We start from the raw sequence: 27,605 nt of genomic DNA, 5'->3' as shown, positions 1-27,605 counted from the left end.
TGTTATTACATTATAAAGATAGGGACTTCCCTGGTGGTACAGTGGTTAAGAATCTGCCTGACAGGGGGCTTCCCTGGTGGCGCAGTGGTTGAGAGTCCACCTGCCGATGCAGGGGACACGGGTTCATGCCCCGGTCCGGGACGATCCCACATGCCGCGGAGCGGCTAGGCCCGTGAGCCATGGCCGCTGAGCCTGCGCATCCGGAGCCTGTGCTCCGCAATGGGAGAGGCCACAACAGTGAGAGGCCCGCGTACCGCAAAAAAAAAAAAAAAAGAATCTGCCTGCCAATGCAGGGGACACTGGTTCAAGTCCTGGTCTGGGAAGATCCCACATGCCGTGGAGCAACTAAGCCTGCACACCGCAATGAAGAGTAGCCTCCACTCGCCACAACTAGAGAAAGCCTGCGTGCAGCAACAAAGACCCAACGCAGCCAAAAGAAAATAAATTAAAAAACAAACAAACAAAAAGATAAACTACAATATTTCCAGGTTATCAAAGGGTATATACAAAGTCAAAACACAGACCATATATTAAAATACATAAATATAAAAGACAACAACATATTTTTTAAGTGACAGAAGGTACTACATCTATCCTATCAATGTCATAAATGGGAAAAAACTATCTGTCTTTGACAAACCAAATTACACACAAATATAGAAAACACGACTAAACCAAAGTGACTCAAAACACTGAAAGCAAAAGAATGGACAAATAAAACTTAGAGAAAGCAGCAAACATATTAATGTTAAACAAACTGAATTTAAGGCAAAAGGCATAAAACAAGCAAACCAGGAACTTTATATTAATGAAAATTTCAAATCCACGGAAAGATCAGGTATCTTCTATCAAAATGTACAGGGTGAAATGTTTATGCAATAAAATATATTTTAACTTACCTCTCTGCCTATAGCCAATCAAGGAAATAGAATTTAAGTAAGAATACTGAACTCTACAAAAATTTGAAAAGTAACAGAAATATATCATATCTTGGTTTCTTAAAACAGAATTCGTATACTTGACAGAGGCCTATGAAATCATTATAAAACTACATTGGACCACAGAGAAAAACTCAATAAACTTCAAAGAGTAAAAGGTACAGACCACATTCTCTGATAACAGTACAATGAAACCAGTAATCATAACAAAAATAGCAAACAAAAATCCCACCACAACCTGGGATTTAAAAAAAACAAAAAAGATTCTTGGCTTAAAAAGAAAATCAAGGGCCTTCCCTGGTGGCGCAGTGGTCGAGAGTCCGCCTGCCGATGCAGGGGACACGGGTTCGTGCCCCGGTCCGGGAAGATCCCATATGCCGCGGAGCGGCTGGGCCCGTGAGCCATGGTCGCTGAGCCTGCGCGTCCAGAGCCTGTGCTCCGCGACGGGAGAGGCCACAGCAGTGAGAGGCCCGCGTAACGCCAAAAAAAAAAGAAAATCAAAATTAAATTCTGGATTATCCAGAAAATAATAGTTAACTCTAAAAACAACCCATATGCTACAGCAAATACAGTAAGCAACCTAAATGTCCATCAACAGACGAATGGATAAAGAAGATGTGGTACATATATACAATGGAATATTACTCAGCCATAAAAAGGAACGAAACTGGGTCATTTGTAGAGACGTGGATGGACTTACTTCACTCTATCATACAGAGTGAAGTAAGTCAGAAAGAGAAAAATAAATGTCGTATATTAACACATATATGTGGAATCTAGAAAAATGGTACAGATGAACCAGTTTGCAAGGCAGAAATAGAGACACAGATGTAGAGAACAAACGTATGGACACCAGGGGGGGAAGGGGGGGCGGGGGAGGGGGTGGTGGGATGAATTGGGAGATTGGGATTGACATATATACACTAATATGTATAAAATAGATAACTAATGAGAACCTGCTGTATAGCACAGGGAACTCTGCTTCACTGTACAGTAGAAACACAACATTCCAAAACAGTGATACCCCAATAAAAGTTTTAAAAAATAAAATAATAATTAGGTTCTTGGCTTAAAAAGGAAATCAAAATTAAATTGTGGATTATCCAGAAAATAACAGTAACTCTAAAAGAACCCATATGCTACAGCAAACACAGTATTCATAAGAAAAACAATAACTACAGAGACAAAAGTTAAGCAAGAGAAAATAGAAACACGCATATCAACTTCAAGGGAGTGGGGAGGAACAAGGAAAGGGTAGAACTTGGATTCTAATCTAACAATTTATTTCTTAGAACAGAGAGAGAGATCAGAAGTATGTGTGGCAAATGTTACCTTCTGTTGAAACTAAATGGTGGGTTCATGAGTGTTTGTTATATTATTATCTGTGTTAGAAATTTCAAAAATTAATATTAATTTTTATGGTAAAAAACTTTAATGTATTTAAATTAAATGTTCTACTCAGAAAGGTAGAATATTAAAAATAGAAGAGATTAGGTCATAAACTCACAAACTAATGAATTAAAAACAGTAGAACTAATTACCAATTTAGGAGCCCATCTTTGGGGAAGAAAATTAAATTACAAGGTAAAACTCAAGAGGAAAACGAGCAGGCAGAGGGGGAAAGTAGAGGAAAGAAAACAATATTTAAAATAAGAACGGAGATTTAACCACAGTATAGAAGAATCTAAAATAATAGTAAGACAATGTTTGTTACAATGCTAAACAAATACATTTGTCAACCTGGATGAAATGGACAGCTTTCTCAGAAAAGTAAAGCTTCCAAAACTAACCTTAGAATACTGAGAAAGATAATTCCTATCATAAAACAAATAATTTTAATGCTCTTCAAATTATTTTAGGATACAGGAAAACTTTCTAAGCTCTCTATAAAACCACGAGAAACCAAAACCTGACAACACACACACACACACACACACACACACACACACACACACACACACAAAACTGTAAATTAATTTTATGGATAGAACAATTTTAAATAAAATATTTTCAAATAAAATCCATCCCATTAAAAGAATAAACCACCATGACCAATTAGGAATGTTCCAGTGTTGACCAATACTAGAAAACCTATTTAAATAATGTAATGTTTACTGTCTATTAGTGTAATGCTAAAGCCTTTTACATCTATGAAAATGGTTTATTTTTTTCTCCAAAAATCTTTTGATAACATTAAACATCCCAATAAAAATCAGAACTAGATTTTTTTCAGTAATTTGATAAGTTGTTTCTAAAGCTCATGTGGGAAAAAGAGCCACGTGAGGTAATTCAGGAAAACTATGAAAAAGGAGAAAAAAAATAAGACAGCCTATAAAATATTTTAAAACTAATAGTAATAAAAAGCTACAGTAATTAAAAAGTTGATATTGGCATAGAACAAGACAAAGAAATGGAATAGTACAGAGTCCCAAAACAGACAAGACAGATGGAGAGAGAAGAATTTAGCATATTTCAAAGATGGCATTTCTAAGCAGGTTAAAAAAGAAAAAGGATGTGTAATACAACAAAAGGTAACTGTGACAAATCCAGCCATCAAAAAAGAAAAGATGTTGGCAGAAAAACTCTATTTCTACCTTATCCCCTAATAGCAGCTAGACTAAACACTCAAATGCTTAAAAAAATAAATTAAAAAAGAGAGAAACTGTCAAACATATAAGAAATAATTTTTTAAAATTATCTTGTAGTAAAGTAGAACTTTCAAACAAAAGCCCATAAAAGATCAGTAAATTTGAATATAATAAAGTCAACAATTTGTCTTATAAATAATGATTTAAAAGATGACAAACTGAAAGTAAGAAGTATATGCCATGCATATAACAAAAGGATTTTCTAAGAATTTAAATATAAAAATTGAATATATTAAATACACACACACACATATATAAGTCATTATGAAAGACAGCTAGCAGAAAAATGGGTGAGGATTAGGAATAGGTAGTTCTAAGGAGGAGAAATACAAATAGATTTAAATATGTGAGAAAGCAGCCAGCCTCACTCATGAAAGACATATAAATAAATGGAAAAAATATTTTCCAATTATGAGGAAAATAACACCAAAAGGAGTAATAATCCTATCTGTGAGAATCTGAACAAAAACACTCATAAACTTGTGGGAAGTAAATTAGCACAGCCACTATTAATGACAATTAGGCAGTATTTATCAAAAATTTTGAAGTATATACTCATTGGCATAGAAATTCAATTTCTAGAAACATGGGATGTTCATTTTGGGATCATTTAGTGATAGCAAGTTAAAATGTTTATCAACAGGGGCTGTTTAATATACAAACATATTATGGAATTCTACACAGCTTTTAAAAAGAGTGAGATTGATCTCTGTACACTGGTAAGGAAAGATCTGCAATATACTTTGCTAAGTGATATAGACACCGAAGTGTTTAGTATCTTCCCATTTGTGTAATGGCATATATACATTTGATATGTGTAACATGCAAATAGTTTCTAGAAGAATATAAAAGAATTTTTCTTTTCAGGTTTTACAGCTTCCTCTAGGGAACAAGATGTGGGACAGTATTTAAGAGTGGGACTTACTTTTTACTTTAAAAATCCTTTCCGACATTTATGTGCCAGACGTATTCTAAACTGGGAATATAGCAATAAACACATAAAAACCCTACATTCATAGAAATTGCGTGGGAGGGTGGGGGGAGACTGGGGAGCAGTAGGAAAACAGATAAAAACTGTGTACACACACGCAATGTCAGATGATGTAAGGGTTGTGAGGAACAATAAAGCAGGGTTACAAAGGAAAGGAACTATATGTATGGGGGGGTTATGATTTTATATGGGGTGGTAATAAAAAGGAATACAGTGAATTATGGGTACATATGAAGGTTCCCCTATCTCAGGATTAGGAGTAAAGTGAATATAAACTACAACCTCAAGAGCTAATTGCCAGGAGAAGAAATGGAGGGGGAAGGGCAAAGTACTATAGAAGCAGAGGAAACTCAGGTAGGTGTTCTTGGGTGGATTTGGGTAGTGGGTTACACAAAGTGAAACCAGTTGATAAAAGGTCTTATAAAATAAAGGGTTTATATAGGGGAACAGAAAACTGGAGCTACATTTTACAAAAGTTACTCTGGCTGTATTGCAGAAATTGTTTTGGAGAAAATTAACTGAGAAGTAAAGAAGCCAGTTAAATATTTTAGTAATTCTGCAAAGCTAATAGCCTTTAAGAGAAAAAGTAGCAATAAGACCAAAGAGTAATGGGTCAAAAAATGTACAATCAATCCTCATTTTAGGACTCCATATTCATGAATTCAACTACTCACTAAAAATCATTACTTCGACAATTTTGCAGTCTCTTGTGGACAAGTGCAGAGCAGGACAAAATTTGAGTAGCCCAATAGGCACGTTCCCAGCTGAGGTCAAACAAGGTGACATTCTGCCTTCTTGTTTCGGCTCTCATACTATAAACAAGTGCCCTTTTCATGGCCTCTTTATTGCCACATTTTTCACATTGAGCTGTTAGTTGGTAATTTTGCTGTTTAAAATGGTCCCCAAGAGTAGTCTGAAGCACTGTAGTGTTCCTAAGCACAAGGCAGCTGCAATATGCCTTACAAATAAAAGATTCATGTTAGATAACACTTTGTTTAGGCATTAAGTTATAGTGCTACTGGCTGTGAGTTCAATGTCAATTAATCAATAATATATAAATAATATATATTAAATAAAGTGTCTTTAAACATACATAAAACAAGGTTATGTATTGATTGGCTGACAAAAATGTTGTGACCAGAGGATCACAGGAACCTAACCCTGTGTTTCTTGTAGGAGCAATGGTTCAGTATTCACCAAGTCAATGTTCCCATATTTCGTTCACTAATTTATGACTTTATAAAACATAACTACCACAAATAACAACAATCAACTATATATATATACACACATATATTTACTTATTTGTAAAGCAGAAATAATAGGACTGGTAATCAGCTGTAAGAAGTAAATGAGGGAGAGAAATCAAGGATGATGCTAACTAGGTTTCTGGCTTAAGCAACTGGAAGACGGTGATATTGCTTATAAAGACAGCAAGCAGAGAAGGAGGTGGCAGCTTGGATCAGGAAGACAAAGATGCCAGCTCTGGAGAGTGTAATGTCATGCATGCTACACACACTGTAACAAATATAATTATGTGTTTAAGAACCCATTTTCCCCTTCCACTTGAGAATCAGATCTTTGTTCATCTCAGTACATGTCCTATAACTAAAATGACACTTTCCTTTAAGTCATATAAACCAGGCATGTCAACATCAGAAATGTGTAGTTTTATCGATTCTTTTACTTTCCGCTGCCATCTTTGCAATATTACCCATGTCACCATATTCTATACTTTAATAATGTTTCTATGTGAGTCCTAAAAAGTAAAAACATAAAATTCTACCTTTTGGAAAACAAGAATTCTAAATGACAAACATCTTCAAAGAAAGTCTTCACAACCACGTAGCCTGTTTTCCAATTTGTTTACAGAAACCTTCATCATAAATTATTAAAATACCACTCTGAAATATCAAGCCTACATAAAAAATCCTAATGGATAAATTGTGATGTTTTCACACCTGATTTTAGAAAACCTCTGAATTATAATTTATTTCAATGTAGCTTTTATAAAAATGTATATATACTCTCAAAATGTAACAAGTCTTTTACACCCTAGAAATTAAAATTACAATATACAACTGCATACTGAGCCTTATATAATTATAAAAGAAAACTACTAAAGAAATTCATATGAATCCCCCCGTCTAGTCAGCATTACCTTTGTTTATAAAAGTAATAGAAAATAATTTCTAGGTTATTACAAAACTGATTTTACAAGTAAAAATACACTTGTGTGAACACAAAACAGAAACTTGATACACAGTTCTTCCTCAATATATAAACTGTGTACTTGTTTATTTGCAATGGTCCACATATAGAAAAGCACTGGACTAGTTTTATCCTTGGTATGACAATTAGTTCTATGACCTCCCACTGACTACTAAAAGTTAAATATAACACACTGGAAATGGTTATTAGTATTTACATGAGAAAAAAGAAGGTGAAAGAAAAGTTTAAGAAAGAAAGATTCAAAGCTAAAGGGAGGAAAAGAGGCTAGAATACCAGTTCAGTAACTAGGAAACAGGAAAAAGATGTAACAATTAAGAAAGAAAAGTTAAGCAAAATATTCTGTACAGAAGTGAAACCCTGGTTCTTGGCAATTAATGGTAAGAACCATAACCAAAAAAGTCAACTAAAGACTTTAGAATGCAAGAGGGAAAAACATCTATGAACACCAGCTCTTTTAAAAACCAAAAAAAGTGAAGAGGAAAAATGGTCATTTTAAGTGTCTTTTGTATTTTATATCATTTAGAAGATAATTACATTATTTCTATTCCTAAACTATCAATGTACTTGATCATAATGCAAATAAAAATGGCTTTGCACTTCAAAACTGGTATTTGAACTGGAAAATAAACCAAAAAACTTAGCATACCTGAGCTACAGCAGTCAGTCAATAAACAGCAGCTGGTGCAGAATATGCACTTAGTGCAAACAACTGCTGTCACTAGCAATGCATCCATGAACAAGCAGGTACTTGTCTACCTAGGGCCAATGGCCAAGGGTAGAAGGGACAGTGGGTCTTCTTGGTTCCAGTCTCTGAATCTCAGAGATCTCAGTCAACAGGACAAGAGCATGTCAGATACATGCCTGACAGACCAGAAAACGGAAATAGGGAGACATTTAAAAATTATTACCTTCCCTATCACCCTGTAATACAGAAACTTTTTCCCCTAAAAAAAAAAACTCATAAATAGTAGTTACAATCCTGATCAGCCAACAAAGGGAGATCTAGTTCACTCTGCAAGATCTGCTATATGGTTTAAAAAGTATATTTCCACTTGAAAATTAGTTTGTTATAAAATATAACAGTAACACTGTTCAACTTCAATATGAATTAAACAAGTATTTGTGCATTCATAAGCAAAGGGACCACTTGTGTAGCATTTAATCTATCGGGAATTATTGTCAGTTCCAAACACTTAGAATACAATTCACTTCTAAACTGGAGACTGCCTACACTATATAAACCTAGTTGATGAGTCATAGACTAATAGTTCAAAATTACTAAAATGTTTGATTAAGGTTCAAGACTAGAAAAACAAAATCAGCAGTTGGAGTAATTCAAACTTTAAAATCAAGCATAAAATATAACTTGTGATTTGTATTATCTAACCATCAGTAATGATACACACTGAAATCTGCAATTAAAAACAAAAACTGAAGACATCACAAGAAAGTGTTTGGTCAAGAACAATGAAGACATAGGCTGGCTTAAACTTTCCCACCAAAACACTGGATATAAAAACATCATACACAACTAAAAAGATTGGAATGTCATTCTGAAAATAAACAAGAAACAACAAAAAAAATTATCAAATGCATAGTAAAGTAGCTGTGAGAGAAAAATATTTCTTTACTGGGAAAATATAGCTATTTTATTCTCATTAAGAAATAACATTTTATATATTTTTTCCTGCAAGAAATAACTAATAATATAAAAACAGCATCTTCTTAGGCAAAAGACCCTAAATTCCTAATTAGCAATATTCCTTGGTATTCCTAATTACTGGAAAATACAAATTAAAAATTCAAGTTGGCCAATGTTATCCTTAGCATTAGTAATTTCTTTCATTCTACTGATTTCTTTAAGGCAGCGGTTCTCAAGTAGAAGTAACCCATCAGAATCAACTGGGGACCATTTTGAAAATACACATTCCCAAGTGTCATCCGTCAGAGATTGATTTCACCATAGCTGGAGTGAAACCACAGTACCTGTGTTTTGAAAAAAACTCCCCCAGTGATTCTGACTGCTAGTTGAGGATGACTGCTTTAAGGGATGAATTACATACTTGTTCTACTGACTAGAAGAGCTCTTACTTGGCCTGCCACTGTTGAAACTTTGTCATTATAGCACATAAAGCCGTCAGTAGCAAAGAGGAAAACTCCACATTTCATTACTTATAGTAAAAAAAGTGAAGGAAATCTGATAAGATTATCTATTCAAAGAACATGCAACCATACTTGAAAAGACTTTATATTTATTTTAAAGTGTTCATTTAGCACAAATGGTTTTGAAAATGTATAAAAATAATTTATGTATTAATCCATCTTTAATATGTACATGGTCCCTTAAAAGGATTTTCATTTCATTATCATGAAAAATGTACTTCAACAACCTCCACAGTATTATTAAAAGTCAGAAATTTTAAGATTTTCTAATAGAAAAGTTTTAGTACTCACCTGCAGAAAAATAATGAAATTGGGAATGATTTCACTAATATTTTAAAATATAATACGGTCTCAGCTATGCTATGCCACATATCATGAGAAAAATCTTCATCACTAAACCGTAATAATCCCAAGCGGTGGCATTTTCATTTAAGAACAAAGCACAAAATTATTTTATAAAAGAAAATGTCTCATCGTAAAAACTTATAAAGCTGAATGCTTTAAACAAAAATAGCTGCGGTTTGATTTCACAATATCAAGTTTCCATAAGCACTTTGTAAACATACACCCATTGTAGGCTATCAACTTAAAGCCAATTATCACTAAAAGAAGACAGAGTAAAAAAAAATATTTCAGTGCAAAAGTACATATCAACTGAAGTTATCAACTGACTTAAGACAATTTTAATACAAAAATCACAACTTAAATCCCATAATATAAAGTAATCCTATAAAGACTTTAAAAGAAAAAGCTCTACAACAGTTATTAAGTTTTCCTTTTGTTACTATTCTCTAGTAAAAGCTTTCTTTTGATTAGCTTTCACAGTGTCATCAGGAGATGCTGATTTGAAGTCAAATGGTGTTATTGCTATAAGAGGACTTATCTCTTTGTCCTTTACGTCTTGAACTTGTCTACTATACAGAAAAGTCTTATAGAGGTTAAGGGTGCGTCGCTTGCAGCTTTTCAATGGGTAACGAAGACACAGTGTTGCAGCAAAAGCTGAAGGTCTGGCAGCAAGGGCCTTGGTCCAAGAGACAGAAAAAGGTGGTTTCCTAGTCAGAGAGCCTTTACTGTTTTTCTTATTAACCTCAGAAGAATTGGAACTTTTCCCTAATTTTGAACTTAGAACTTTAGTTCCTGGTATTGGAGCAACTGATTGGTCTACTACAGGTTTTGGAACAAAATCTGGGGCTTTTATGAGGACACTAAGATCGATATTAGAATCTATTCCAGGTGACCTCATTTCACATAAACTGAGCATACAGGAATCTTTCTTAATCTGAGAGCTATCTATATCAATTGTTTCTGCAATCAAATCAGAAAGTGACAAATTCTCAAGGTCTCTTGTTGGAGAAGCTTTACAAAACGCCAAAGATGACAGAGATCCTGTTAATTCTGATATTCCAGTTGAAGACTGATACCGATTTGCTAGTTGTGACAAGGGAAAGGATCCCAAACTTAGTTCTGTGACACTGGCAGATGGTTGGTTACAAAGATCAGATAAAGTAAAGCATTGGCTCGGATTGTTCTCTTTGTGCTCCTGAAACAGTTCAGCTAAGGATGGACTTTCACATTGGAAATACTGCAAGTTGTCATTTTTTAATATGCAATTCTTGGTGCTTTGTTCAACTGAAGAAACACTTCCAACTTCAGTCATTTTACTAGCATTTAAATTACCAACAGCCATATTTTCCAATGAGCTAGTTAAGAGCAAAGGATTATTTAAACTTCCTAAGCTGTTTTGTACTGGAATGTTTTGCAAATCAGGTACTGAATTATTTTGAATAAATAAAGAGTTATTAGGTGCTGTGCTCTTTATCATCAAGGATTTTAAATCTGGTATTCCTTTGAACGCAGAATCATCTTTGGAAATACATTCAGATGCATGAGGTCTTAACAAATCAGCATCTAGACGCTTTGAAAGTAGACTCTCCAGACTATCTGTGGATGATAATCTGACTGATGGCTGACTTTTACAAGAATCTCTTGGCATATCATCAATTAGGTCAGCTAGCGACAGCTCTTTTGTTAACTTACATGATTCTAGTTTCTTTTCACTTTTAGGTCTGTCAAGTTTCTTTTTTTTATGGAGTAAATAGTGACTTGGTACAACCGAAGAATTATGATATAATCCATATTTCGCTACTGGGCCAGAAAAATCAAAGGGTTTGCTACTGCAATCCAAATGGTTTGCAGATCGAGGACAAGAGCTTTGAACATTATCAGCTGAAACTTCAGAGGAAGATAATAAGACTCCTTACCTTACAAGAGCCATTAATTTTCAGATGAATAGGTTCACATATGCAGAAGACAGTCACAGCAACCAAAAGGAAACATGAAATGAGGCATTTAATTACTAAATGTTTCTTTTGATTATGGCATGAATAAAGTGACACTTGATCATTATTTAATAAGAAGCGAACATTCTAAAAAAAAAAAAAAAGGATTTTACCTTCCTTTAACCATCTTAAGTGACCTTCATACTTTGTTCACTGATATATACAAAGGTAATTACCAAGTTAGTCAATGTCCTAATTTTCACAAGTTTTACAAATGTGAGGTTTTAAGATACTTAAACTATAGTCAGGATTGTCTCAAATTCAAAACGTTTAAAAAACCAATGGAAAGAACTAGGTTCATCTTCTGTATTTTTAATGTATTAAAAACATGCAAACAAATAATACCCTATAATTTCTACTGTGATCTGGGATAAACTATTAATATAGATGACACATTACAGACTCAATCTCATATTACTGGTCAGTTAAAAGTGCATCCCACCCCCCACCAAAATAAAAAAATTTTAATTTACATAAAAATGACCCTTATTTCATAGTAACAGACTGTATACAATTTCGCCATGGCAAAAATCTAGTCTTTAGGTTATGAGAAATATCAACCCAGTTAACAAGTCATCATGCTCCTACTGACAGGCATCATACCAATTAATATAATTGGTTCCCTTCTCTTGTGGACTAAGTTCTAAATTTAACCCCAAATACTAAAATTAAAGATCTGGCTATAAAATGAAAGAGTAGTAGAATTATAATACTTAGGTTATTTAAATAAAACTAAATTATATTCATAAAATGTTATAACCATAAAAGGATTTTTTGACATTGTCTATTAATTTCTATCTCCTGACCCATTAAAGTTAAAAAAAAAAACAATAATTAAAAGCAAAAAGTGTTCTGTCTTGCTGTTATCTAATTTTATTTCCCTTATATTCTGTTAGTTACAAGAACAAGCATGGAAATTAAAAAACAGGCTTTAACAGAGTGAAGGGAACGTAGCCATTGAGCTTAAAAATTCACAAACTGGAAAATCGATAATAATTAAGAAGTATTATAACATGCAAAATTTTCTGCCCATTTTTCTTAACAGCTCAATCAAATCAAAGCCTCTTTCAAAGCATTAACTGTAAAACTAAAAGAGAACAAGTAAAAGCATACCTTTTGCTATCTTTCCTGTAGATATTGCTCCCTCACTCTTGACCTTCAAATTCTGCATTTTATCTTGCTCCAGAACCACTGACAAAGCCTTTTGCACATCAAACTTGTTCTTCAGAACTGCTTCAATCAATATGTCATCTGGCACAGCATCTCCAAGTACCTCTCTCATGTGATCAAGGCATGAAAAAAGACGAGCTAGAACAGACAACAATAATTAAAAGCTATACTACGTGGTGTCATGAAAGAACCCTCAATCTTCAAAATTGAAAAAAGGATGTGAAACTATAGTAGGATGTTCAACTCATTTACCCTTGGCAAAAATTACAGTGATTATATTTTTATCCACAATATACCGAGCTTCCCTTATCAGAGGAACAATTTCAATAATTAAGAAATCACTACAATAAATGTCTCCAAAGTAATACTGACTAATCCTTGAAAAAAGCGTAAATTGTATACACTAAAATCTATTTCAGTCAATGAGGATGATGAGGCCTATACTGATGAGTTTTTACGTGTGTAGAAAGGGAGGGTTAATTATGAAAATATTTCTAACGAGTTAGTGAACCCAGTTAATCACTAAGTACATTTCTTGAATTTCTTGCATTACTACCTTAACTATTATTAAGTACATTCTATTTTAGGCTAACTTCAGTTTCTACTCAGCCGACTAAAATCATCCTTAACAATGCTTTAAAAATGGGCAAGATAACTTGGCATAAAAATGCCATAAATATTAGGAAATCCAATATATTAAGGAAAGAATGGACATTTCTTTTCTTTTCTTTTTTTTTTTTTTTTTTTTTGGCCACATCACACAGCATGTGGGATCTTAGTTCCCCAACCAGGGATCAAACCCCACACCCCCTACAGTGGAAGCATGGATTTCCAGCCACTGGACTGCCAGGGAAGTCCCTGGACATTCATTTTAAACACAAAAATTTAAATCTGGATGCCTAAAATATTTAAGGATTTTTATTTTCTGATGACTATGTTACTATAAAAAGTAATTACTAATAACATTCAATAATGACGTAAATTCCACGACAGCAAAGGCTTTATATCCCTAGATCCTAAAATAGTACCTGGTACCTAGGGGCCACCAAATAAAAATGCATGAATATATTAATTTATATTTGTATAGCAGTTGACAATTTTCAAAATATTAATACATATATATGCACTATACATATACACATATGTATATATATCCTTTGTAATTGTCACGGTAACTCTATGACTTAGGTATATCAAATTCTAAGTCATAAAGAGGACTGAAAATCATGGCACTACTAAGTTTAGCAGTAATCAAAATGTAACTCAAGTTTTCAGACTCCCTAATCCAATGAAACCAGTTCACAGAATGCACTGTACATTACATTTTTACATGCTTACATACTGAACAAGGAATCTACTCGCAATATCCTTTCTTTTTAAAAAAAGAAGTATTTAATACTTTTTCCATTGCTCCCTTTTTTAATTATTAAAAATAAATTCTCAAATATTTGGGTAATTCTGCTTTGCTTGAGTCCAAAATTAATTATAGGCTAATAAGCTAAACTTGAAAAATTATACCTATTTCATAAATACATGAATTACTAAAACTGGAACAGAGTACTTAGTATATAGCTAGCATCAGGGCCTCTTCTAATTAATTACAGTAACTGTTGTCTACACATACACAAAGAGTAGACATACAGAGTCAGGCTGTCTTGGTTCATATCCTAATGCCACTTAACTAGCTGGTGCAACTTCAGCCAAGTAACTTTGTGTCTCATTTTCTTCCCCTGTAAAATGAAGACAATACCTGACCTACCTCATAAGGTTGTTATGAAGACTAAATACGCAATTACCTGAACAGCACTTAGAACAATACCCGGAAAGCAGTTAGTAGAGGTGAGCTACAATCATTATTATTGTTATCATGCAATTACTCACATATGTCAGGTGGGAATGATTAACTTTCATTCTCAAACATAACTCTGAATTTCATACCTCCTTAATCATTCTGAGGCACAGCAGAGATTCTACTTTATTCCTACCCTCTCCCCCGACAATGACAACTATAACACATTCTTTAAAAAATATAATCGAAACTATCGAGGAATTTATACAGCAGCTCCTCTACAAACTTTTATCCAGATTGACAAATGTATTTGCCGAGTTGATGAATTTTTTTATTCTCTGTTGTTTCCCTTTCCACTTTCTAATTTTGTATATTTGTGCTTTCTCCATTTTTCTTGATTTGGCTAGCAGCTGACATATATTTTACCAATTTATTCAAAGATCAGCTCTCAGATTCATATACTCCCCCCTTCCTGTTTTTAAATTGTTATAAATTTTCAATTTAAAACCATTTCTAGAACAAAGCCACACTCCACAGAAAGAGCAAATCAGCTCAGCCCTGCTCATTACCAACGGATGGCATTACTGTTATACTTGGTGATTTTAGGTCTACTGCATTGTTCATCAATCTATAGCTTGAGTAGTATGTTTGAAACAATGTCATATTTGAAATTTATTTATAAAAGGCAAAAACCAAAATATAATATATCTTTGTTAAAATGTTTAAGAGAACTAAAAAGAAGCAAACTCAGAACCAATGCCATTGCCATTTACGAGTTCTACCTTGAAACTTAATTTACATGACTGTGACCAATCAGGACACTGTATAGTATTACTTCAGACTTAATTTTTTTTTTTTAAATAAAAACCAGACTTTTGGAACCTAGCATTTTGCAAGGAAATGAGCTTCTGTAATCTAACCATAAGCTCTACATAGAGCTTATGAAACAATAAATATTGCTAAAAGAAAACAAATCATTGAAGTTTCTCTCCTAAGGAGATTTCAATAAAAAATTCCAGTTATTAAATAACAGCCACACAACTTTTCAACCATACAGTTAACCATCTAGTCCTCACAAAATATAATAAAATATAAATTTTCCTTGAAGATATAAGATATAATGGTAGTTCATACCATTACTACCCACGATCATTATTATGAAAAATAAAATTGATAATTTCTGGTAAACTGATTATTAATCATTTTCAGATAAGAAACATAGACTACTTTTTACTATACCTTGATCAATTCCGCTTAGCTGATGGTTCAAAAGAGAATTGGAGGATTCTTTCAAATCTTCATAATCATATTCTTCTACAGGTTCAACAACTGAAGGTTTGTCACGTCGTGAATAAATAAACTGAGCAGCTAGAATATACAATGATTAAAGAATGTTGTACTATAGCCATTTCCCATTAACTTTTTTCTTTAACAACAGTTAAAATAAAAATCAAAGATTCTGACCTACCACCTACAGCCATTTGCCCACATTTATAATAATGGATGAAAACAAAGACAAAACATATCACACCCAAATTCTGCTCAAATGTCCTTACTAACCATTCACTAGCCTCTTATAATTGTCTCCCTTCTTTCCTTCTATCTCATGAACACTGAGCTTACTTTCTTCACAGTTTTCAAAAATTATCTTTCCTAATCCTTGCCTGCTATTCCATCTTCTCTGAAATTGTTTCTTTGAAACAAATACTTTAAACCTCATATCAAATTTGTTCATTTGCATAATTAAAAAATACCAAAAACAGACTAGATTTTCACTTTCCAAGAACTACCAATTTTGCCTGAACCCAAGAGTTGACCAAAATCATAGGCCTTAACTTTTTTTTTTTTTTAAGATTTTTTTTTGATGTGGACCATTTTTAAAGCCTTTGGTGAATCTGTTACAACACTGCTTCTGTTTTACGTTTTAGTTTTTTGGCCACAGGGCATGTGGGATCTTAGCTCCCCAACCAGGAATCGAACCCACTGCATTGGAAGGCAAAGTCTTAACCACTGGACCGCCCAGGAAGTCCCCATAGGCCTTAACTTTTAAACAGTTTATACTTCAATCATACACTGAGACTGTATATTAGTGTCATATACCTAACTTTGACTTTCAGACAGAAGTCTGTGCTACTCTGCAGTATTGGCAGTGTCATTACTCAATATATAACTGGGCATTATATTTTTCATTAATAGGTAGAAAGACAAAATATCAAAGTGCCAACATATGCTTGAGTATCATACACGAAATACGTGTGAGCAAAGGAGAGAATCATCATGAATGCCCCAAGTGTTCACTCTTCCACGTCAACTGGATGCCCACTGAACTCAAGTCCTGGAGAATGTGTTCAATTGCCAAGGAAAAAAATTAAAGAATAAGTTTAAGAAGGATAAAAACATCAATACAGTATTCTAAAGGCAAGCTGTTATCAAGGATTTTATATTATTTAGCTTTCTGGATGAGCATATAACATGTATGCCTGTTGCTCAGAGTTCCCACATTTGACTTTTGTGCATGTTTTCAGGAAGGCACTATTCATGAAAGGGAATCTCTAACTGTATTCAAAATGTAAAGATAACACAATATATAGACAATAGAAAATACTATGACTTAAGGGTAACACCTATACTCAGAAGGTCATGGCATAAGTGCTATTTATTTATAGTATAAATCAATGATGGCCTTACAGATTAGCAGGAAAGGCAAAAAAAGAAAAGGTAATGACATATTTTATAAAGCCAAATGAGTAGTACAGATGACAAGTGCTACAGAAGCACAGAAGATTAAGTAATCACTGAAGACTAGAGCAGTTATAATAAAGAAGGCAAGAACATCAGAAAAACTGAAGAAGAGGTGGAAGACATCCTGAAAGAGGAGAACAGAATAAGAGAAATAAAGAGCAGTTGAGAGAATTCAATCTATTCTGCTATAATGCGTGTTTCCTTAACACAAACTGGTTTATACCAAATGGTCAACAGGGGAATGATGACAGTAACATTCAAGTTGCTTTGGTTTAGGAGATTTTCCCCCCAACACTTTGTAATGCAAATACAAAGTTCAGTAACACCAACCATAGAACATTATACTGTAATTGGAATTGTACTTTAATGCCAGATAGCTCCACATTCTTCCTCTTGGCTCCATTTGGCCATGTGTCCTGTTTTGTGCATGCTTACCGCTTGGCTCTCTAAGACCTGTGAGTACTTTGCCTTTGCAACATTACTCATTAGTTTCACCTCTTCCTTACACCTCTATCAAGCTTTCACCTTTTTGTTTAATGTAAAGTCCCATATTATTGGAATATATCTTTATTAGGAAGTTAATGTAACTTTCCAAATGTGCAAGCATTTTTATTAGATGATTATTGGTTTATTAGTATTGATACTTTACGCGCTGAGTGGTCTGTTATGATCCTATTTTTTCCCAGAGGTTTTGCTATTTTTTAGTATACAATTTTAAAGACCACAAGGTTTTTCAAAAATGTACATATTATGCTATATACATATCACTATTTTCCCTCCCTCTTGTGCAAGTAAAATACAATACTGCCATTATAAAGTCAACATAGTTAAACAGCAGGAAAAATATCCTGTTTCACAGATTTTCTAAGATGATCACTTTTTTCATACGTTAAAAATCTCAGAATGAAGGGTGTCTTACAATCAAATGGCATCTTAGTATTATATAATACTTAGACTGACAGCTGAGTATTTTTAAGTGGTACATAAAATAACAATATGTCTTACAATCCATGGCATTTTAGATACAATAAAATGTGGTAGCATTAAAAAATGTAAACCAGGCCATTTTGTGCCTGATGATTTTCAAACTACTTTCCTGGCTGTAATTAACTATTCAGTTTAGCCTAAAAGTAACAAATATACTTTCCCCAACTTTCTCTCGTAGCTCTGAACTGTGAGGAAAAACCTAAGACAAAACAAAAATTAAGTGAGTGGGCTTCCCTGGTGGCGCAGTGGTTGAGAGTCCACCTGCCGATGCAGGGGACACGGGTTCGTGCCCCGGTCTGGGAAGATCCCACATGCCGCAGAGCGGCTGGGCTCGTGAGCCATGGCCACTGAGCCTACGCGTCCGGAGCCTGTGCTCTGCAACGGGAGAGGCCACAACAGTGAGAGGCCCGCGTACCGCAAAACAAAAATTAAGTGAGAGAAGAAATCAGATACGTCCGTGAACAATTTTCACTTAGGAAATATTGACAGGGAAAAAGGAAGTTATCAAAATCCAGGATTCTACTCTACCCCCAAGGAGCTATTCTTCCTGGGGGCTTCCTACCCCCTCCCACATACAAATCCAACTCAGAAACTGTGGCCATTGTTTTAGAAGTAAATGATGGTTGGATGTGCCCAGGAGTGCAGAGGGATGGTGGGTAGGAAAATTCCCCAGGGAAAATAGCTGCTGGGGAAAAAAGAAGTATCCAGATCTCTGAAGTTGAAATGAGAGCCAAAAGGCAACAAATATGATAAAAAAGAGTGAGAGAAAAGCAATGGAGAGAAAAGGATAAATATAAAGTGCTCTTCTTTTCTAAAAATTTAATCACAAACTTTGACAGAAATGTTTTCTGAAAAATTGGACACCCATAGTGACTTTTACAATTTAAAGCATTTTGATAAACATAAAAATTCAGAGAATTCAAAACCTGACTCTGCAATTGCCTAATATTGCTTCCTAAACATCTTAAAATAAAAATCATGTGAGGCACTCATTAAAGATACAGCTTTCTAGGCTTCTTCCCCTGGAGTTCTGGTTAAGTGGTGTTGGAATGGGGCAGGGAATCTCAATTTTTACAATTACTCCCAGCTGACTGGTATCATCAGGGAAGGTAGGAAAAAGCCTACAAGTCTCCCCTTTCATCTGTCCCAGATGTAGTCCACTTTGTATACTGTCATCAGTTACTTTCCTAAAACATTACCCCCTTAACTAAAAAACCTTCAATAAGCTAAAACTACACACCTAAAATTAAAAACCATCTTCCACAATTTGGCTATTTCCTTTCTGAGCCCTCTTTGTGCTGCAACTGCATTAATCATGTGAGTCATCCCAAACATGCCTCACTTAGAGGCCACTGCTCAAGCACTGTTGTTTCCTCTCTAGGATGCCCATTCTTACTCCCAAATTTACCAGTCCCAATCCCACCTCCTTCCAGAAGCCTTTCCAGACTCCTTCAGGCAGGACTACTTCTTTACCCACCATACTGTCATTTGAAGGGAACTTTTAACAAGCTTCCTTACATGTTAATTGATGCTCAATAAATTAACATGGAATGGACTGAATAAGATTAACTACTGTTAAATTAATCATACAAGGAGGCCATGAGACTGAAGTGGCTCTAACGCCTTGGTTGCAAAGGGAAAACCAATCCAGAGTCAATCCTGCAAAGGCCTCAGGATTAACAACAACCAATCACAGAAAGCCACCTACTCTCCCCCAAATAATGTAATGGGTTAACCTGTAGCCAACCAAATAATTTCCTTGCTTTGCTTCATGTCTTCTCTATAAAAACCTTGCCCCAGCTCCTGTTGGTAGAGTGCTCCTAACCACTTCCAGTTTGGAGCTACCTGATTCAAACTGATATCTGCTCAAATAAACTCTTAAAAATGTTAATATGCTTCAGTTTATCTTTTACCACTTCTAATTATATTAGTTGAAACAAGATTTATAACTGTTCAAAGTTTTATTTATAGGCTCTTTTTGCTATCACCAGCTCCCTAATGTATGTTCAATATTCAGCATCAAAGTCGATCTTTCTAAAGAAAAAAAAAAGCTACACCATTTAGAAATCACCTTTCCATCAAGAAAACTGTGCTTAGCAGAGTTAAAAAAAATACATAATAAAATTTAGAGAAACTCCTATTAATTGATAAAGTCATTCAATTACCAGAATTCATTAGACCATGAATTCAATCATCTCTTCGATGACATTAGCTGCTTCTTTAAGAACAGAAAGTATCCTTCTAAAACTATTCATTTTTAATTGAAAATTGCCTGGAAAAATATACCACTAAAGAGGAAAAGTGTCTGATCTGATATTACTACTACTTTATACATGTTGTGGAAAATTTAAAAATCCAAAACTACATGCTTTTGTTAAAAATACCAGTTTGTCACAGAAGAAAGTCAAAACCATTTAACTATCTCCTGCTTTGATAAGGTCGGTTGACTTCCTGGAGTATATACAAAAGTAACTCTCAAAGAGTCAGACTGTCCTGAATATGAACCACAGACAAGACACATATCAAGGGTTGTGAGAGACAAGGGATAAACTATGACCTCAAGAAAGGTAGGCCATAAAAGCAAATCTCAGAAAAACACCTTCAGAATGCCTGACCTTGTGTAGTGTTAGCTCATTACTCAAGGTTAAGCATGATTTATTTAGACAAGCCTAGATAAATGAATGCATTAATCTGCAATATTAAGATGTCTTTCAGTAGTCCCTCTCCCTATGAAGGTTTCCTTGTGCAAGCCATAGTCAACCAACTTCCAAGTAGACCTTAGCTCCTGCAATTATCTCTTGAATCTATCTGCAAATCCCCTGCTGTCACCCCTGTCCTAAACAAATGGTTCTCAAAGCAGTAGCTGTGTCCCACCCTCAAGAGTTTCTGACTACGGGGTGGGGCCCAGAATTACTTTTCGAACAAATCCTCAAGTAATGCAAATGATACATGGACCACATTTTGAGAACACAGTCCTGAAATATCCTCATCTCCTCTAGATTAATATAATAGTCTCCTAACTTCTCTATCTACAACCACTTATGTACCACCTTCAATCCAGTCTCTATTATATGAGATTTTTTTTAAAAAACTCAAATCTAATTATCACACCCACATCACCTTCTCAGTTTCATGAACATGCCATGACTTTTACTTCACTTGTAATACTAGTTAGTGCTACCAGACATTACTTTGTCACCTTGTCAACTGATGATAATGAACTGTAGGCACCCCAAAAGGTTAACCCATAGAGTTTTTTTAACACACTGCAAATGACAAGTGCCTGGGAGGTTCCTTGGAAAAACTGAAATTTCTTTTATCCCTAATCCCTACAAAATATGGTCTTTTTGAATCACTGAATAAGAAGCTTTAAAGGAATGCTGATTAAGCCGCCTCTCAGTTTCTAACCCAGTCTCTTTACTCTGCTCTGTGACGCTGGGGTTGAAGTCTGCAAAGCACATTTCTTCTATGACAGCTGGTTCCCTTTTAGGATGAGCCAACAGGCAGATGCTAAAGGGAGACTGGAAGGCTGGAAGAGGAACACACATGCTCCTTTCCTTTTTGTTTCTTATCTGGTCACCATCACCCCAGCAACACTTCATCTTGCAGAAATCATTTGTTCCAGTAACTGCAATTTATATCAGTTTGCAGTTTTTCCAAAACTCCCAGAACCAGCTTCAACCATGATCATACAGCCCGCTAGAATTCCCTCTTCAAAAGGCTGAAGCCCAGCTTCACAGTGTCCCTTCAGAGACACCAGCCACAGAGCATCCCCTCCTCAGGTCTCAGTCCCAGCTCTACAGTCCCTCCTCTGAACTTCAATAGCAAAGCAACAAAGCAGAACCCTCTTGTTACACATCTAGGTCCCAGCTCAAAGGAGCCCCCCACCAGATTCTAAAGGTTGGCTTCAACCTTGTCCATTGGTTCCCCTAGGAACTAGAGATGATAAATGCTTCCTAAAGTTACTACCTCCTTGATATTTTGGTTTGTATTTTTTGTCTCTAATACCTAGTTAACAACTTTTTACATTAGAATCTCTCTGGCAAAACAACTGGTGTAATTTCTATCTTGTAATAAAATCGTGACTGATAACAGTGTAACACTAAAGGAAGAGAAGAAAGGCTCTGATTAGTTAGGCTAAATGATTAAAGTACACATAAAGAGCTAGATGCATTACAGAGTAATAAGTTAACAGGAAAAAAGATGACAGGAAGAGGAGAGGTGCTATGACAACTTCTAGAGCACCTATGCCTTTATAAAGAAAAAGAAATTCTAAAAAGTCAGAGGGACATAGTTGGTCTTCAGAGACTAAGAGGAGGCATAAAGCAGGTTCACAAAACAGCTCAGGAGACGATAAGTTATTAAAGACAAGGCACACTGATAGAAATTTTAATTACTATATTAAACCTTTCAACTTGTGGAAAATGAGTTTTATGAATTATATTAATGCTGTACATAACTATATGTAACTGTACCCGCTTTTATGGCATAGTAAAATTTATCAAGGCATTTTAATCAACTGTTTATAGAGTAGGCTAAAATTTGAAGACAAATGCATTTTTAGGGAAATTAGTGAGAAAAGGTCTGGATCAAAGACACTGTCTCTCATGTACCACAATGTTCATTGCAGCACTATTTACAATTGCCAGGACATGAAAGCAACCTAACTGTCCATCAACAGATGAATGGATAAAGAAGATGTGGCACATATATACAATGGAATATTACTCAGCCATAAAAAGAAATGAAATTGAGTTATTTGTAGTGAGGTGGATGGACCCAGAGTCTGTCATACAGAGTGAAGTAAGTCAGAAAGAGAAAAACAAATACTGTATGCTAACACATATATATGGCATCTAAAAAAAAAAGGTTCTGAAGAACCTAGGGGCAGGACAGGAATAAAGATGCAGACGTAGAGAATGGACTTGAGGACACGGTGAGGGAGAAGGGTAAGCTGGGACGAAGTCAGAGAGTGGTGTGGACATATATACACTACCAAACGTAAGATAGATAGCTAGTGGGAAGCAGCCACATAGCACAGGGAGATCAGCTGGGTGCTTTGTGACCACCTAGAGGGGTGGGACAGGGAGGGTGGGAGAGAGACATACAAGAGGGAGGAAATATGGGGATATATGTATATGTATAGCTGATTCACTATGTTGTAAAGCAGAAACTAACACACCACTGTAAAGCAATTATACTCCAATAAAGACATTAAAAAAATATTTATATATATATAAAGACACTGTCTCTGCTGTAAAGAACATAGGAAATGTTTTTGTTATATGGTCACAAAGAAGAAATTTTTCAGCAAATGAGACCGAAGATGCAGCTCTTATGTGGAATCCTATAGGAATTTGAACTCTAAATCACTTTGTGGTTCCATCAGAAGTTTGAATTACATGTATTTGGTTTATTTACAGTAGATAAAGTACTGTATGAAGGGAAGTCTATGCATAACACTTCAGTGTTTCTAATATTCAAGATTTTCCTGGGAATATAAAATTAACTGCTGTCTTCCTTCAGAAGTTTTAGATTTTCATTATTGACTAAATTACCATTTTAGTCAATTCAGATTAATTGCATGCTGCAAAGAATATTGGAAAACCATAGTTTTCAGAATTTTCTTCAAACTGTTTAAAGTCAAATGATGGAATCAAAATTTTAAATTCCATTCGTAAGTTAAGAAATTATTTTATATACCTTTAAAGTTCACATACAATTATCTTTCTAAAGGGTACATGATATAACAGTCTCCTGGAACGTGCTTGTCCCAGAATGACAATAACATTTACTTAACATTTTTAAACACCCAAATAATGAAAATCAAATTATTTTTAAAAATTCACCTGTTGATGGTGAAATACAATAATCATCCTCTACAGACCGGCCATCGAGATCATCGTCTTCAAAATCTAAAATAAAGATACAAGAGGTAAATTCATCATCCTCTACAGACCGGCCATCGAGATCATCGTCTTCAAAATCTAAAATAAAGATACAAGAGGTAAATTCATCATCCTCTACAGACCGGCCACCATCGAGATCATCGTCTCCGGCCATCGAGATCATCGTCTTCAAAATCTAAAATAAAGATACAAGAGGTAAATTCATCATCCTCTACAGACCGGCCATCGAGATCATCGTCTTCAAAATCTAAAATAAAGAAGATACAAGAGGTAAATTCATCATCCTCTACAGACCGGCCATCGAGATCATCGTCTTCAAAATCTAAAATAAAGAAGATACAAGAGGTAAATTCATCATCCTCCACAGACCGGCCATCGAGATCATCGTCTTCAAAATCTAAAATAAAGATACAAGAGGTAAATTCATCATCCTCTACAGACTGGCCATCGAGATCATCGTCTTCAAAATCTAAAATAAAGATACAAGAGGTAAATTCACTTACAAGTTCTTTTTATATTCTTAGTTATTAATGAGGAAACATCTGAATTCTCTCCAAAATAAATTAAATTAAATTAATTACACTGTTCATCTAAATTAAAGGGACTTAGAATGTCCACTTTTCAAAAAAAATTCTTAAAATTCTACCCAAAGTAGGTATTTACCGACTTTCTATATTTATAAAGACATACATGTTTTTAGATTTTTAAGCTAATTGAGTTTTAAGAAGTTTTTCCAAGTTTTCACTTCGTGTGATCAAAGAATAATCCCATACACCATGTACTTGAATTGTCCTTCCAGTATTGACAAAAATCTGAAATAAGCCTTCCATCCATTTTTTCACCAGATGCCTGCTCTAACCAAAACATTTATTTTCCATACAACTGACTAGCGCAGGGTATACAATCAGACCATGAAGGCAGTTTTTCTTCATGTAAAGCTAGGTAATGCACAAAACCCACCTTATCCTAAACTCCCCTCTGCTCTAGCTAATTGGCCTTTTTTCAAACTGACTACAATATGCTCTTTGCCCAGATTTTCCTACCGCTGTTTCCTTCTCCTAGTTAAGGTTCCAGCTCAAATGTCATCTATTTCAGAAGTCTTCCCTGACCACTCCGGGTAAAGCAGCAAGCCCTACCTGCCACTTTTATTCTCTAGCACACTCCTCTAACTGAATGTCTTCAAAGCACCGTACCTGGTTCACTCCATGGACTATAAGCTCCTTCAGGGCAAGACTGTCTAGACAACTACCTGACACATGCTTGGCATAAATTAATACTTGTTTTATTATAAATTAATGAATCAATCTATAAAAACCCACAAAGAACATAAACATGTTTACATTAAGTGTATTTATTCATTCAACAAATACTAACACTATGCCAGGGGCTATCAGAGACATTTGGGGTACAAGACTGAGTGGCAGGCACATTCCCAGATCTCTACAAACCTAAAATCTAACAAGGGAAGACAGACGAGAAAACGAGCAATTATAAAACAATATTACGAGTGTTTGAGACATAAGAATACAGAATGATCTGGGAACACACATAGGAACAACAAAAACAGAATTGGGAGTGGGGTGGCTACGGAAAGATCCCCAGGAATATCATATTTTAAACCAATTCCAAAGGATAGTTAGCTAATTTCTGAGGGTATTCATGTAGCAGCAGCAGGAACAGCATGTTCAAAGGCTGAGACCAAATATTTATGGCAAAGAAAAATTACATAAATGCTACTATTGGATGAAAATGTGTAAATTTTTACACATTCAATAAATTATTAGATCACAATCCCAACTTAATAAAAAAATATTAGCAAATAAATGAGAAGCCATTCACAAAAAAATATATTTGGATATTAAAGACAAGAATCTTTTTATACTGGGTCAGTTTTTCAGTACTGAAATGAACCCTAAAAGTGTTAGAGTATCAGAAGATAAAAAGAATTCTTTCCTGGGATTTTTGTCAAGTGGTTCTTTTCCTCAACAATATTTTCGAGTATTTGCTGCACATAAAGCATTGTACTGGCTAATGGAGTAAATATAAAAATAAAGTATGGGCTTTGCCTTCCCAGGACTTTTATTAATTGGTAGGTGAGGCAGTCTTGTAAACTACTACCCATACTACAGAGAAGAACACAATGAAAGTTAAGGAGAGGAACCAATAGATTTTGGAGCATAAAAATCTCTGTAGTGAAGTTATATTACTTTTGAGAATTTTTAAATTATTATCTGAGAGAAGGGAAAGCTTAACTGAGAAGAGAAAAAAACCGGACACTTAATTTAAGTAGAACTTTCACAAGCAAGAAAAGGGGATGGACCTCCAACGCTATAGGAACGGCTTGGTTATGATGTCATCAACTGTTCCAGAGAAATCTGAAAACCTGATGTGGGGTGGCTAAGGTGAGAAGGTACTTAGCACTCACTCCCTCAAGCCAAGCACCTCTCCTTCAGGATGCCTTCCTTCACATACGAGTTCTGCTTAAAGTCCTCCGACTCATTCTGAACAGTTGTTCTCACTTAAGTAGCTCCCATAGCACTTCATAATCATCTGTTACTTGTGTATCTCCCTCTTTAAACTCCCTCAAACATCTTTCTGTTGGTCCCCAAAGCTCAAACAGTACTCCAAGCACTCAATGTTGATTGAGGACATGATAAATATCTATTAAAGAATGCGTAAGTAGTAATTAGACCTATTCGTGTCTTTTACAGCATATTTGCAAAAATATCTCCCAGGCTAAAGTCATTTCTCAGGTAACAGTGGTCCACAGGCAATACTTAACATCCACTGCAATACTGAAAAAGAATTCCATTCTGAAGTGACCACCAGGAACCTAACACGTGCCAGGCTAACTGGATCACTGCCTTCAAATGCAGCAAAGGGTATTAGCTGCCCTCCGCTACGATTAGAGCATACTGATGTTCTAGAATAATCTGCTGGGAATGCTAATAACCACCACCAATATACTATGCACACTGCAGGCCCTGTACTCAACAAAGTGATAGATCTTTACTCATTTGCACTCCTTCATACTTGTTTACAGTTTTAGTTTGTGTGATGCTTGGTGATGCCTACAAGTATCCACTGTATAGAAATTAAACTTCTGGACAACATTCATATTTTTTTATTTCACTTTTAAAATCAATAGGTCCTTTTAGAAGCACCCTTTCTTTTACTACCACTTTTTTTCCCCAAAAAGTACATTTATATTCAGCATGACCAACCAAGAACTGAGTACACACCTCAAGATCATCTGATCAAGTTACTCTTTGGGCCTTTTTAATATGTATTTTTTTCTACCATCTCCTAAGTTTCCAATTTAACTTGAAAAGCATAGAAAATAAGTTAGTCAGCTAATTCAAGCCAGGTTCTGCATTAAGTGTGTAGGAACAAACACACAAGATTTACCCTTTAAATCTAACAGTTACAGCAGAACAGCTGAATGTAAGCATTAGGTTAATCCTTGTTTTACAAATAAGAAAGTTTCATGGGCCTGTTTGAAAGGAGGGTCGGGGAGAGAAGCTCGAAGTAGGAAATTGTGTAGCCGACCTGGGGGGAAACAATGGGAGAGGTAATAATGCTTACGTGGGTAACTATCACCGGATCCCAACCTTTTCAAAAGTCCTTCCCATATGAGGCCCTGCAGCATCTCCCCTACCCTAAATAAAACCAATCCCAGAAGGAAAAAAACACGACT

At 35.0% G+C, this 27,605-nt stretch overlaps 1 protein-coding gene across 3 annotated transcripts in view; it reads right to left on the bottom strand.

The window, feature by feature from the left end:
* The window catches only part of HBS1L (HBS1 like translational GTPase), an 82,538-nt gene that overhangs the window by 54,599 nt on the left and 334 nt on the right, over positions 1–27,605 (bottom strand). Inside the window, exons 2-5 of one of the 3 annotated variants that reach the window (XM_024759040.1) lie at positions 23,849–23,914; positions 15,510–15,638; positions 12,425–12,619; positions 9,080–11,228 (exon numbers count right to left, since the gene is read on the bottom strand). In XM_024759040.1, the coding sequence (XP_024614808.1) occupies positions 9,757–11,228; positions 12,425–12,619; positions 15,510–15,638; positions 23,849–23,914 (1,862 nt within the window). In that variant the 3' untranslated portion in view covers positions 9,080–9,756. Of the gene's footprint in view, positions 1–7,455; positions 7,696–9,079; positions 11,229–12,424; positions 12,620–15,509; positions 15,639–23,848; positions 23,915–27,605 lie in introns of those variants that run through there. The other 2 variants (XM_024759039.1, XM_024759041.1) reach the window with 2 other exon arrangements.

Source organism: Neophocaena asiaeorientalis, unplaced genomic scaffold (genome assembly GCF_003031525.2).
Source record: "Neophocaena asiaeorientalis asiaeorientalis breed wild unplaced genomic scaffold, Neophocaena_asiaeorientalis_V1.1 scaffold5, whole genome shotgun sequence".
Lineage (NCBI taxonomy): Eukaryota > Metazoa > Chordata > Mammalia > Artiodactyla > Phocoenidae > Neophocaena > Neophocaena asiaeorientalis.
The sequence above is the reverse complement of the archived record's forward strand: the minus strand, read 5'-3'. Positions and strand labels throughout refer to the sequence as shown.